The 13283-nt window shown below is 45.5% G+C and overlaps 1 protein-coding gene across 18 annotated transcripts in view; it reads left to right on the forward strand.

The window, feature by feature from the left end:
- Positions 1–11683, forward strand: part of TRAF3IP1 (TRAF3 interacting protein 1) — a 74914-nt gene extending 63231 nt beyond the window's left edge. For 13 of the 18 annotated variants that reach the window (XM_078328905.1, XM_078328907.1, XM_078328906.1 and 10 more), the window contains 2 exons: positions 7931–8154; positions 9120–11683. In XM_078328905.1, coding sequence (XP_078185031.1) covers positions 7931–8154; positions 9120–9285 — 390 coding nt within the window. In that variant the 3' untranslated portion in view covers positions 9286–11683. Of the gene's footprint in view, positions 1–7930; positions 8155–9066 lie in introns of all 18 variants that reach the window. The other 5 variants (XR_013519173.1, XR_013519174.1, XR_013519175.1 and 2 more) reach the window with 3 other exon arrangements.
- Positions 11684–13283: the final 1600 nt, after the last annotated feature.

Consider the following 13283-nt stretch of genomic DNA (forward strand, 5'->3'; position numbering starts at 1 on the left):
TTTGATTTATTGTCCACCCCGCCACCACCCAACAATTAATCAGGCTTTTGTTTATTGAGTTTGCTTAATGCAGGGTAGAGCGCTGCTCTGGAGTGTGGCTGACCAGTCACATCCAGCAGCGGGGCAGGGCAGGGGTTGAAGGCCTCCAACCCCATGCCCCCTGGATCCTGCTTCCCAGAGGGACTTCTGGCAGCATCTCCAGGCCAGACTTTTAAGATACTCTTTTTTATACGTTGTATTTTATTTTGGACTTATAGGTACATGGGTATGCTTGTTAATGGGTGGGGTTTTGGCTTCTGGTGTACCCATCACCCAGCGGTGAATGTCACAGCCAGTGGGTAATTTTTTAACCCTCTCTCTCCCAACCCTCCCCCATTTTGGAGTACTCAGTGTCTATTATTTCCATCTTTATTTTTTAAATTTTAAGATATTTTTTAAATAATACTTTTAGCTGGGTGTGGTGGCTCACACCTGTAAACCCAGCACTTTGGGAGGCCGAGGCAGGTGGGTCACTTGAGGTCACGAGTTGGAGACCAGCCTGACCAACATGGTGGAACCCCATCTCTACTAAAAATACAAAAATTAGCCAGATGGCAGGCACCTGTAATCTCAGCTACTTGGGAGGCTGAGGCAGGAGAATTGCTTGAACCTGGGAGGCGGAGATTGCAGTGAGCCAAGATTGTGCCATTGCACTCCATCCTGGGCAACAGAGCAAGACTCTCTCAAAATAATAATAATAATAATAGTTATTCTTATTCTCTTGAAGGATTACAGTTGAAATTCAAAGAAACAAATCTCTAAGGTCAATAGTTTTTATTAATATCACTGATAATAACTATAAATTTAAAAGTCACTAGAAGTGCAAATGCCTATGTTTCTGGGGACAAGTGTGTGTGTGGCAAAGTGCAAATAAAATAGTAAGTCCCAGAAGTAACTGTTCACCTGAGAAATCGTGGAAGCATTTTCTGAAGTGTGTGCGCACACATGAGCACATGAAGTGGCCCAACACTGAGACGCCTCGCCAGAGGCCTTCCTGCCAGAAGGCAGCTGAGTAAACAGTCTCCAGCCTGCAGGAGAAGGGAGGCCAGCCAGGTAGAAGGCTGGAGGAGACAGGAGGGGTGGCTTTGAGTCCCCTCGAAACACACGTGGGCTGCCACCTCTCTGTTTTCGTAACCTGGAAAAACTGCCTGTAGACACTGGATCCACGGCAGGGGTGCCACAAAAAGGTGCTGTGGGTAGTTCTGCAGTGGTCACAGCAGACTTCCTCTGAGCTCAGGACCACCAGTCTTTCAGGAGAGAAGGAGCGTTGGATTAATTTCATAGCCGTGGGCTATTTGTATTCTTAAAATGGAGATGGGGAAGGAAGCGTGTCAGTGAGGAAGGTAAATTACTTTTTAATGAAAGACCTTGTCTGGATGTGACCACTTGTTAGGTGCTGCTGATAATAGATATAAATACTTCCTTCGTTGTGCACTAAAGTATTCCAGACATGCCTGGCTAAGACTCTCTTGCAGCCAGCAAGTTAACAGGAGGTAAAAGGACTGTATCAGTGCACAGGAAAAAGCGCCCATGCTTCGTCCCGGGGGACTCGCAGCTTGCTTCTTTCTGGGGAATAAATTTACGATAATGGTTAACATCTATTTCAGGGTTTACTACGTGCGAGGCACTGAACTGCTTACTTTACATTATCCCATTTAATCTTACCTGAAAGATAAATATTATTATTTCTATTTTATTGTGAGGAAGCTGAGGTACAGAGAGGTCATTCCAAGGTCATAAAGTTCGGAGGCGGTGAGGCTGGGTTGGCAGTGGGTCCCGGACCTGCAAGGCACTGACAGCGGGTCCTATTGCCCCTGAGTCCGGGTGGTTTTAGGTCATATTTTGTGTAATGACATATTTTCTTTTTTTTTTTTGAGAAAAAAAAGGTCTCGCTCTGTTGCCCAGGCTGGAGTACAGTGGCGCAGTCTTGGCTCCCTGCAGCCTCCTCCTCCTGGGCTCAGGCAATCCTCCTTCCTTAGCCTCCTTAGTAGCTGGGACTATGGGTGTGCATCACCATACCTGGGTAATTTTTGTACTTTTTGTAGAGATGGGGTTTTGCCATGTTGCCCAGGCTGGTCTCAGATTTCTAGCCTCAGATGATCTGCCCACCCCACCTCCCACAGTGCTGGGGTTACTGGCATGAGCCAACATGCCCAGTCATGACAGATTCTCAATGTGTTTTTCCTCTGTCTCCAAAAATTAAGCAAATTGTGTATGACTGATTCCTGTGTGGAGGCAGTAGATCCTCAAACTACTCTCAGGTTTAAAGTCTTTAAAAACAAGGTTGTTTTTATCTGGAAAATTGTTGATATAGCTTGAGCAACATAGAATTCAAAGTCTGTCATCAGAGAGGTGTGCTTTTTAAAGCAAATAATCACTGCTTGACGTATTCACCCTACCCCTTCTGTGCTAAAGTAAATGAAAGCTTGAAAATTGGCAGAATTGTGTTTTGCAGCAATGTATCCCAGTGCCTTTAGGATGATAGTAAAAGCCTGTCCTGACTCTCATGACCCCAGCCCAGTCTTAATCTCTTAAAAACAGAATTATAAACTTTAAGATTAGTGTTCCAAATCCCGCTTGGTTTTGTGCTATAGAAATATGAGAGTTTGTAACTCCAGTTTTATAAGACATTTGTTCGTATTAGTCTCCGACACGAAGTTCTATACCCCAAGTTTTATATTAGAGTTAACGCGATGCCAAATGCACAGGAATTACTTACTAGTCATTATGAGTGGGTTTTAATAGAATTTTAAAGTCTCAACTAAGTCAGTGAGACCTTTACTAATTTGTGTATAATAAAGACAATATATTTTTCACTTGGGAAGTAGTTAATTATTTTATTGAATTCATTTCAGTCATTTAGCATCTTAATGTAAAGACATTTATATAGCCCTTTAAGAAGTAAACCTTTTGAGATAATCATAATTCACATGCAGTTATAAGAAGTAATAGAAGCCCAGGTGTGGTGGCTTGTGCCTGTAGCACCAGCTCCTCGGGGAGGCTGAGGCAGGAGAATCGCCTGAGCCCAAGAGCTTGAGTTCAGCCTGGGCCTCGCAGGGAAACCCTGTAAAACAGTAGAAGGAAAGACTAGCCATACACTGTACGCCTTTCGCTCGCTTCCCCAGTGATGAACATCTTGCAGAACTATAGTACTTTCTCAGCCAGGATATTGACATTGAAACAGGATCCAGAACATCTGTATCACTACGGAGATCCCTCTTGTTACCTTTTTATAGCCACGTCTTCTCTGCACCTCGAATTCTTCCTTAACCCCGGCTACCACTGTCAGTTCTCCATTTCCGGAACTTTGTCTTTCAAGAATCTTGTCTAAAAGGAATCCTACAGCATGTAACCTCTTGGGATTCACTTTTCTCATTCATAATCCACTGAGGGCCATCCAGGTTGTCCTGAGAATTAGCAGTCTGTTCTTTTTTTGAGAGGGAGTTTTGCTCTTGTTGCCCAGGCTGGAGTGCAGTGGCACAATCTCAGCTCACTGCAGCCTCCACCTCCTGGGTTCAAGCAGTTCTCCCTCAGCCTCCCAAGTAGCTGGGATGATAGACATACAGTACCACACCCAGCTAATTTTGTCTAGTTAGTAGAAACGGGATTTCTCCATGTTGGTCAGGCTAGTCTTGAACTCCCGACCTCAGGTGATCTGCCCGCCTCGGCCTCCCAAAGTGCTGGGATTACAGGCGTGAGCCACCACACCCTGCCAGTCTGTCCCTTTTTATTGGTGGGTGGTTTTATCTGGAATGGATGCACCACAGTTTAGTTAACCAATTGCCCGTTGAAGGACACGGGGGTCATTTCCAGTTTGTGGCTACTTTGATAAACATTTGTGTATAGGTTTTTCTGTGAACATGAGTTTGATTTGTTTGGGTAAGTGCCCAGGAGTACCACTGCTGGGTGATGCAGTAGTTGTATGTTGAGTTTTATAGAAAACTGCCAAACTGTTCTCCAAAGCGGCCGTGTCTTTTTATGTTCCCATCAGCAACGTACGAGTGATCTAGTTTCCCCCAGCCAGCATTTGCTGTTGTCACTGTTTTTTATTTTAGCCATTCTGATAGTTGTGTGATGATGGCTCGTTGTGGTTTGAATTCGCATTTCCCTAATAGCTAACAATTTCAAACATATTTTCATGTGTTTGTCGGCCACTCATATATCCTCTTCAGTGAAATGTCTCTTTGTGTCTTTTGCCCATTTTCTAATTGAATTATTTAGTCTCTTACTGTTGTGTTTCAAGAGTTCTTTGCATATTCTAGATGTCAGTCCTTTCCCAGATGTGCGATTTGGAGTTGTTTTCTCTCATTCTGTAACTTTTCTTTGCAGCTTCTTAACAGGGCCTTTGGCACAGCAAACATTGGAAATTTTTGTCAGGTTTTTGGTGTCAAGTCTTCGAACTCTTTGCCTGGTCCCAGATCCTAGATCTTTGCCTGGTGTAATATTGGGGTTCAGGGATTCAGACTTTTTCCTCATATGTTTTTATTTTATTTTTTATTTTTTTGAGACGGAGTTTCGCTCTTGTTACCCAGGCTGGAGTGCAATGGCGCAATCTCGGCTCACTGCAACCTCCGCCTCCTGGGTTCAGGCAATTCTCCTGCCTCAGCCTCCTGAGTAGTTGGGATTACAGGCACGCTCCACCATGCCCAGCTAATTTTTTGTATTTTTAGTAGAGACGGGGTTTCACCATGTTGACCGGGATGGTCTCGATCTCTTGACCTCGTGATCCACCCGCCTCGGCCTCCCAAAGTGCTGGGATTACAGGCGTGAGCCACTGCGCCCGGCCTGTTTTTTATCTTAAAGTTTTATAGATTATATTTTAATCCATAGTCCATTTCGAGTTAATTTTTGTTTAAGATATGAGATTAGGTCAAAGTTTTGTTTGTTTTTTGGCTTGTGGATGTCCACTTACCCAGTGCCAAATGGTGCAAGGCTCTCTACTCTATTAAATTGCTTTTGTACCTTTGTCAAAGATTGCTCGGGCATATGGGTATATTCATATGGATCTATTTTTGGATTCTCTGTTCTGTTCACTTGATCTGTGTCCCTCTGTCAGTATTGCACTGTCTCGATTACTGTAGGTGTATAAAAAGATTTGACGCCTACGCAGTGGCTCACGCCTGTAATCCCAACACATTGGGAGGCTGGGGTGGGAGGATCACCTGAGGTCAGGAGTTCAAGATCAGCCTGGCCAACATGATGAAACTCCGTCCCTACTAAAAATACCAAAATTGGCTGGGCATGCTGGTGCACGCCTGGGATCCCAGCTACTTGGGAGGGTGAGGCAAGAGAATCACTTGAATCCAGGAGACAGAGGTTTCAGTGAGCCAAGATCATGCCATTATACTCCAGCCTGGGCGACAGACTGAGACTCCATTTAAAAAAAAAAGCCTTGAAATTGAGTGGACTGGTTAGTTCTGTCTTTATTCTTTTTTTTGAAAATGCTTGAGCTATTGTAGTTCCTTTGTCTTTCCATATAAATTTTAGGATAATCTTGTCTATACAGAAAAGTTGGCTGGGATTTTGGTAGGATTTGCATTAAACATGCGTATCTATTAGGGAAAATTCATGTCTTTTACTATGTCGAGTCTTCCAGTCCATGGACACAGTGTGTCTTCCCGTTTATTTAGATTTCCTTTGATTTCTTTCATCTGAATTGTTCAGTTTTCCATTTCCAAGTCTTATACGTATTTTGTTAGATTTACAACTAAGCATTGTCTTCTACTGAACAATTGTAAACGGCATTGTGTTTTTAATTTCAGTGTCCATGTGTAATATTGGGGTTCAGGATTCAGGGTGCCCTCAGCTCCCCTGAGAGGACGTTTCTCCAGGTTCCTGGTCTCCTGGTCTCCTGCCCTCTTAAGAATGAGAGACCGGACCACGGCGCAGTGCGCAGTAAATGCCGGACTCAAAAGTGTTTGTAGAAAGTGATTTATTTAAAGAGAGAGAAACAGAAGAAGGAACAGCTAACGCTCACACTGAGTGAGAGAATCCAGAAAGATGGAATCCAGCAGAGGAAAGCGGCTTCCACACTGCGTGGAAGGGAACAGAGAGAGATGGAGGTTAGGAGGGAAGACAGGCTTCCACGAAAGAGTGTGGAAGGGGACTGCAGAGGGAAATCCAGGAGAGAGAAAGACGGCTTCCACGAAGGGAGTGTTCATGTAAGGGGACCCAAACATGGAGGCCGAAGGGGTGTGGAAGAAGGGGACTTTTAACCTGGGAGGAAGCCCCGCCTTCTCTAAGACCCCGGGCCAATGAAAAGTCTTCTGCTGGAGTGATGGACTTAGTTTAAGTGAAATTTAAACATAAACAGTTAAATCTGCTGATGGAGAGAGATGGGAGGGGGGCATGGCACTGGCAAATTCTTGCCCTTTAAACGACGCCCCCTTGTGGACCCAGAAAGAGAACACATTCCCTCATGTGTTCATTGCTTGTACATAGAAATAGAGTTGATTTTTATATGCTCATCTTGTGTACTACAACCTTGCTGAACTCACTAGTTGTATGAGTTTTACTTTTTAAAGTCCCAATTCTTGAACACTTTCTATGTGCCACTTTCTTGTAGTTGTCCAAGCCAGTAAGTGGTGGAACTAGGATCTTGATAGATACATCATTTATCCACTGCATTAGTTCATTTCACAAATTCTTCAGCAGAGCGTATTTGAACCACATGCATCTAGACACAAGGCCCTGCCCTCCTGAGCCCATAGCCTGAAATGAGTAGAATTAATACAAGTGATGGTGTAGCCATGGTAGTTCAACTAAATGCGTTAACTGATGCAACTTAACACATTTACGAGTTCATTCTGGAAGTGGGTGAGAAGGAAGGGCACCTTAGCCAGTCGGGAGTGCGGAGAGGTGTCCAGGGAGGGCTTCCTAAAGAAACGTTGTTGCAGGGCCTCATGGCTCACACCTGTAATCCTAGTGCTTTGGGAGGCCAGGATGGGAGGATCACTTGAACCCAGCAATTTGAGAGCAGCCTGGGCAACACAGCGAGACCCTGTCTGTAGAGAGAAGAAGGAAAGGAAAGGAGGAGAAAGAACCCATGCTAATTTTCCCAAGCTTGATTCTTAGGAAGTCTGACATTCAGAGATGGCTGTGATAAAAGCTGTAGGATGAGAATTCTAAATGTTGCTTGTCAAAGAACCCAAGAACTCCTGGCCAAAGCCGAATGTAGCTCTCCACTGGTCTCTGCATCCTCCTCACTTCCTTCACCTGCTGCTGTCTCAGCCCTGCCCCTTCCACCTGGCCCCTGGCCCCCGGACTCTGGCCTCTCTGAGTGACCAGCGCAGTCCTAAGTCGACCTGTCTGCCTGCTGGCTGCTGCTGGGTGCTGCTGGCACTGGTCCCCCTGCATATTCTCCATGCCTTCCTTTCCATGGCACCAGTTTCTGCCTCTCCTTTGGGTTTCTTTCCCTTTTCCTCCTCACATGCTGGGTTTTGGAGTCATTTGAGATGGAAGGTGGGCCATTTGAGTAGCTGTCGGGTCAGGCCCCCTTACTGCCAGTCCATTTGGGAAAAATCTTCCATGTCACTAAGCTCTTGCAACCATAGCTACAAAAGTTGCTTGTTTGTTGGGAACTGAAATCTGCCAGTATAGAAATCTGCCCTCAGATGGATTTCCAGGTAAAGACAGACCCCTGTTACCATCGAGCAGGGAAGGAGTGGCCCCTCCCTGGCACTGCTGTGTCCACTGATGGCATGCAGCATTCAGGGCTACTCTGTCAGGTGGCATAGCTCTCCCTTTGCACGGGAGTTGGTGTCCCACAGCCAGCACTGTGCCTGCCTGCGCTTCCTTCCCAGCCCTGTGGCCATGTGCTGAGTGCACCAGCGCCCGTTCTACCTTTGGACTGAGGAGGCGTGTTCCTCTTCCCATGTCTCCCTGACTGTAGGAGAGATCTCTCGTCTTTGAGTCGGCGTGGAAGAAGGAGAAGGACATTGTTTCCAAGGAGATAGAGAAGCTCCGCATGTCCGTCCAGACCCTGTGCAAGAGCGCACTTCCCCTGGGGAAGATCATGGACTATATCCAGGAAGACTCGGACGCCATGCAGAATGAGCTGCAGCTGTGGCGCGCCGAGAACAGGCAGCACGCGGAGGCCCTGCAGCAGGAGCAGAGGTGGGGGGGTGTTGGAGGGGGTAGAAATGGGGAGGGGGCCTGCAGCAGGAGCAGAGGTGGGGGGGTGTTGGAGGGGGTAGAATGGGGAGGGGGCCTGCAGCAGGAGCAGAGGTGGGGGATGTTGGAGGGGGGTAGTAATGGGGAAGGGGCCCTGCAGCAGGAGCAGAGGTGGGGGGGTGTTGGAGGGGGCTAGTAATGGGGAAGGGGCCCTGCAGCAGGAGCAGAGGGGGGGTCATGGGGAGGGGGCCTGCAGCGGGAGCCGATGTGGTGGGTATTGAAGGGGGGGTCATTGGGAGGGGGCCTGCAGCAGGAGCCGATGTGGGGGATATTGGAGGGGGGTAGTAATGGGGAAGGGGCCCTGCAGCAGGAGCAGAGGGGGGGGTAGTAGAGGGGGGGGTCATTGGGAGGGGGCCTGCAGTAGGAGCAGACATGGGGGGTATTGGAGGGGGGTAGTCATTGGGAGGGGGCCCTGCAGCAGGAGCAGAGGTGGGAGGGTTGCAGAATGGGGGAGTAATGGGGAGGAGGCCCTGCAGCAGGAGCAGAGGTGGGGGGGTAGCAGAGGGGGTAGTCATGGGGAGGGGGCCTGTAGCAGGAGCAGATGTGGGGGTTATTGGAGGGGGGTAGTCATGGGGAGGGGGCCCTGCAGCAGGAGATTTGGGCAGTAGCAGAGTGGGGTCCCCAAAGTGGATGGCGACTTTGCTGCATACGTCCTTGTCCCAGAGGCTGTTCTGTATATAATTTAAGGACTTCAAGCTTATCATTGAAGAAATATTAGCTGCTACTTTTATAAATCTCATGTTTGACTTCACTTTTGGTTGTGGCAGGGGTCTTGGAAATAAGATATACATTTTATCCTTTTCTTTGGATGAAATGAATAATTCACTTTCGTTGTCTTTCAATGTCTGAATTAAGAAACCAACACACGCAGAGATGAGTGACGAGCCACTGGTTTTGTTCTCCCTCAGCATCACAGACTGTGCCGTGGAGCCCTTAAAGGCTGAGCTGGCGGAGCTGGAGCAGCTGATCAAAGACCAGCAAGACAAGATCTGCGCGGTGAAGGCCAACGTCCTCAGGAATGAGGAAAAAATCCAGAAAATGGTGTATAGTATCAATTCGACCTCGCGAAGGTGAACACTCAAACGTTAGGGATGAAAAGTCACCCCAGTTTAAAAGCAAAAAGGAAGACAGAAAATCGTGACTCTTGAAGTTCCAGTTTGCTGAGGAAATGAACAGTTTACAATGTTACTATCCAACTACTTTTCAGAGCTTTAAAACTGTAAGCACGTTAAGTGCATTAAATAAAAACATATTCTCTTACCTCCTTCCAGATGAAATACTGGCTAGTTATAAACAGCGCTTCCAAACACCTCTGTGAAAAGCTTTTCTGAAAGCCTGTTCCTTGTGTTTCTGCTGCATCCTGTTTAGCTCTGTACCAGAACGCTCTAGCAGGTAAGTGGTGTTGGCATACCAAGGGAACAGTGGTCCTTTATTTTGGTTTAGTGGAAAGACTTTCAGAGGTCACTGCCGAATGAAGGATGACTGTATACTTTCCGATAGGCGCTTTATAAGTAGAATGAGGCCTGAAAATGAATGCATTATATTTTTAGTTAATTTCCATTTGAAAGGGCTAATCTCAGCCTGTCTCCATGTAAGGTACAAATCAACTGGATGGCTTTTGTTTTTTTGACCTCTCTGTAATTGCATGTACTTCTCTATGTAATTTTCTTCTTGATCTCTATTATCTTTTGCTTGTGTTTCTAGTCCTTAAAGTTCATCAATTTACAAAGGAGATTTCAGTGTGGCTGTCATGGACATTATCTGGAAATTGTCATGGGCCACATCCTGGCATTTTACCCTGGTGGTCCTCTGACAGGCCAGCACAGCTCCTCTGGAGCCCTTGTCCTCCTTAAGAGGGGCTTGCTCTGGTAGGCGTTGGCATCATGCCTTTTCCTTTGCATCTGTGCACGCCCAAGAGACGGGTAGCTTAGAAAAACTACATAAGGAAGACGTGAAAGGATGCACTGATTTACAACATTTTTTTGATGTTAGCCATTTTTTTTGGAAATTGTTTTTTAAATCAAAGATTTTTTAAAAACACGTAGTTTTTGACTTACAGATACTGTTGTAAATACTCAGCAGAGTCTTAAGTTACTGTATAAAGCATTTCACTGTGTTTGAAGACATACAGATCTTAAGGTCTGGATCCTAATACTTTTATTTCTTGATAGTGGAGTGCCATTTAAATTGTGAGAGTTGCTTGGTTTGTTTCTTTTTTATTGAGACAGAGTCTCATTCTGTTGCTCAGGCTGGAGTGCAGTGGCACCATCTCGGCTCACCGCAACCTCCGCCTCCCGGGTTCAAGCAATTCTCCTGCCTCAGCCTCTTGAGTAGCTGGGACTACAGGCGTGTGCCACCACACCCGGCTAATTTTTGTATTTTTAGTAGAGACGGGGTTTCACCATGTTGGCCAGGATGGTCTCGACCTCCAGACCTTGTGATCCACCCGCCTCGGCCTCCCACAGTGCTGGGATTACAGGCGTGGCCACCACACCCGGCCAGGTTTTGCTTCTTTAAGGATTAGCACAAATGGCACAGTTTGGTTTTTCTTCGTACAGTTTCCAAAATGAATTCCGTACTAAGGAAGTTTTGTGATTTTCTAAGCTGAGTATGTTCAGAAAGAGCAGATTATTAAGATGTGCCCTTCTGAAATGTTCGTTTTCTTCTCCTTCCTACAGTGCACCATAAAATTCTGTTTGATCGGATCATATTACATACATTTTGGGGGAGCAGAGGGACATTAGTTAGGTCATCCTTCATGTATTTATAATCTCTTTTCTACTGAATCCAATGACTTAGCTGTGACCGAGTGGCCCCTGCCTCACTTCAAGTTAAGATGTCCGCCTTTTATGAATTTGTATATATAAATAGAATTTGGGGGTTGCAAAGCATTCATTGTATGTAAGTAAAATTTTTTATGAAGTCTGTTAAATTGTATCATAAAGTTTATTTTTCTTTTGTACATAAATCATTTTAAAAATCACATCTTTTTCCCATAAGTGCATGGACTGTGCAGTTCAGTTCACACATGGGCAAATCAGGCATTTGGGATTTTTATTTTCAAACGTGTGTACTTGGTGTTTCTTGTGAAGAAAGTGCAGGGAAATACACTTGTCATTCATATTGTGACACCATCTCTTTTCAGTACGAATTGAAGTCTTACAAGACAGATAAGCATTTGACAGAGATTGTAAGGCGATTTGTGAAGCTTTAGAAGGTCTCTACCTGTGATTGTTACTGCATCTTATCATAGACACTAGATCCTGATCTTATTTAATTTGAGAAATTTAATTTTTCTCTTATTTTGAGAAAATGCACAAATGGGATTATTTGTCTATACTTTGGTTTATAAGTTTTCAGGAAGTACTGGAGCCATACTTCAGGAATTTGAATTTAAAAATTGAGCTGATGGTAATTTATATTCAAAGGAAATGCATAATAAACCTTTGGAAGAAATAGTTCAAGACCGAAATGCAGCTTTCTACTTTTATATTCATCCTTACTTTTCTTTTTAATAATCAACTTTAAAAAACTGAAATCTATCAAGCAAAATGCTGTCATTTGGTGACACAAAGTGCTACTTAGGATTTGGGTGATGTGGAATTGTATTCAGTGTATTCACAAGTGCCGCTGGACTATTCTGGCACTGCTCTTCTGAGCTGCCCTGGACTGAAGGGTGTATCTTCTGTTGGTCGATGTGCCCCGTGTCATGGCACATGAATAAGAGAAAAAGTGGCCAGGGCCTTTGACCAGCTTTTCGATCAGTAGCCAATATGTGAGGCAGCAGCAAGCAGGACCAGCAGTCTGTTTGGGCTTCCGTAGGAATCCGCTTCAGAAGGAGGCCACGTCCCAGCATGTCACTGCTCAGCATGTCACCATCGGAAGACACTGAACACCCAGGCCTGGACTTGGCTCCCTACTCTGGGCTCTTTCCACACCCAAAAGTGCAGAGAGTAAATAACCTTGTTCGTGGCACCTCTGAGGAGACCGCTGTGGGCTCTTCTGAGGGGCTCTCCAGCAAAGACGAATGTAGCAAAGCAGAAGTGAGAAATGTAAGTCAAGCATGAGCCAGCCTGAGTCGGAGGGAAGGAATAGCCGTTCTCAGCTATCGCAAATGCAACTGCTTGCGGCATCTGGGCTCCGAGTCTAACTCTAGCCTATGAGACACTTTATTAATAAAAACGCTTTCTATTTTTCTAACAGGTGTTTGGATAAGTGTGGTTTATGCTTTACATTGGGGCATTAGTGAAGCTCCCTAAAAAGAACCCCTTTTTGCTTATTATGTATATTTTCATAAAGGGAGATTGAGACGGACTTTGGTTTCTTTTAAATTCAGCAAGAGAAAAGAAATTTAAATGACTTTTAAGGCTATAAAATTTGGCGGCTCATGCCTATAATCGCAGGACTTTGGGAAGCCAAGGCAGGCAGATCATCCGAGATCAGGAGTTTGAGACCAGCCTGGCCAACATGGTGAAACCCCTATCTCAGCTAAAAATACAAAAAAATTAGCCAGGTATGGTGACACATGCCTGTAATTTCAGCTACTTGGGAGGCTGAGGCAGGAGAATTGCTTGAACCAGGGAGGTAGAGGTTGCAGTGAGCCGAGACTGCGCCACTGCACTCCAGACTGGGTGAAAGAGTGAGAATGTCTCAAAAAAAAAAAAATTATGAAATTTGTTTTGTCCAGGCGTGGTGGCTCATGCCTGTAATCCCAGCACTTTGGGAGCCCAAGATGAAGATGTGAGAATTGCTTGAGCCCAGGAGTTCATGGCCAGCCCTGGCAACAGAGTGAGACACCATTAAAACAAACAGAAATGCCGGGCATGTTGGCATGTGCCTGTGGTCCTAGTTACTCAGGGGGCTGAGATGGGAAGCTCACTTGAGCCTAGGAGGCCAAGGCTGCAGTGAGTCATGGTCATGCTGCTGCATTCCAGCCTCGGTGACAGAGCAAGACCTGTTCTGAAGTAATAATACATAAAACTTTAAAAATCCGTATATAGAGCTGAGTTCCGAACTGGTTATCAGTAAACCAAGCAAATTGGTCTTTCTGGTAAGAAAATGGAGTTCAGACG

The sequence above is a fragment of the Callithrix jacchus genome, chromosome 6 (genome assembly GCF_049354715.1).
Source record: "Callithrix jacchus isolate 240 chromosome 6, calJac240_pri, whole genome shotgun sequence".
Taxonomy (NCBI): Eukaryota; Metazoa; Chordata; class Mammalia; order Primates; family Cebidae; genus Callithrix; species Callithrix jacchus.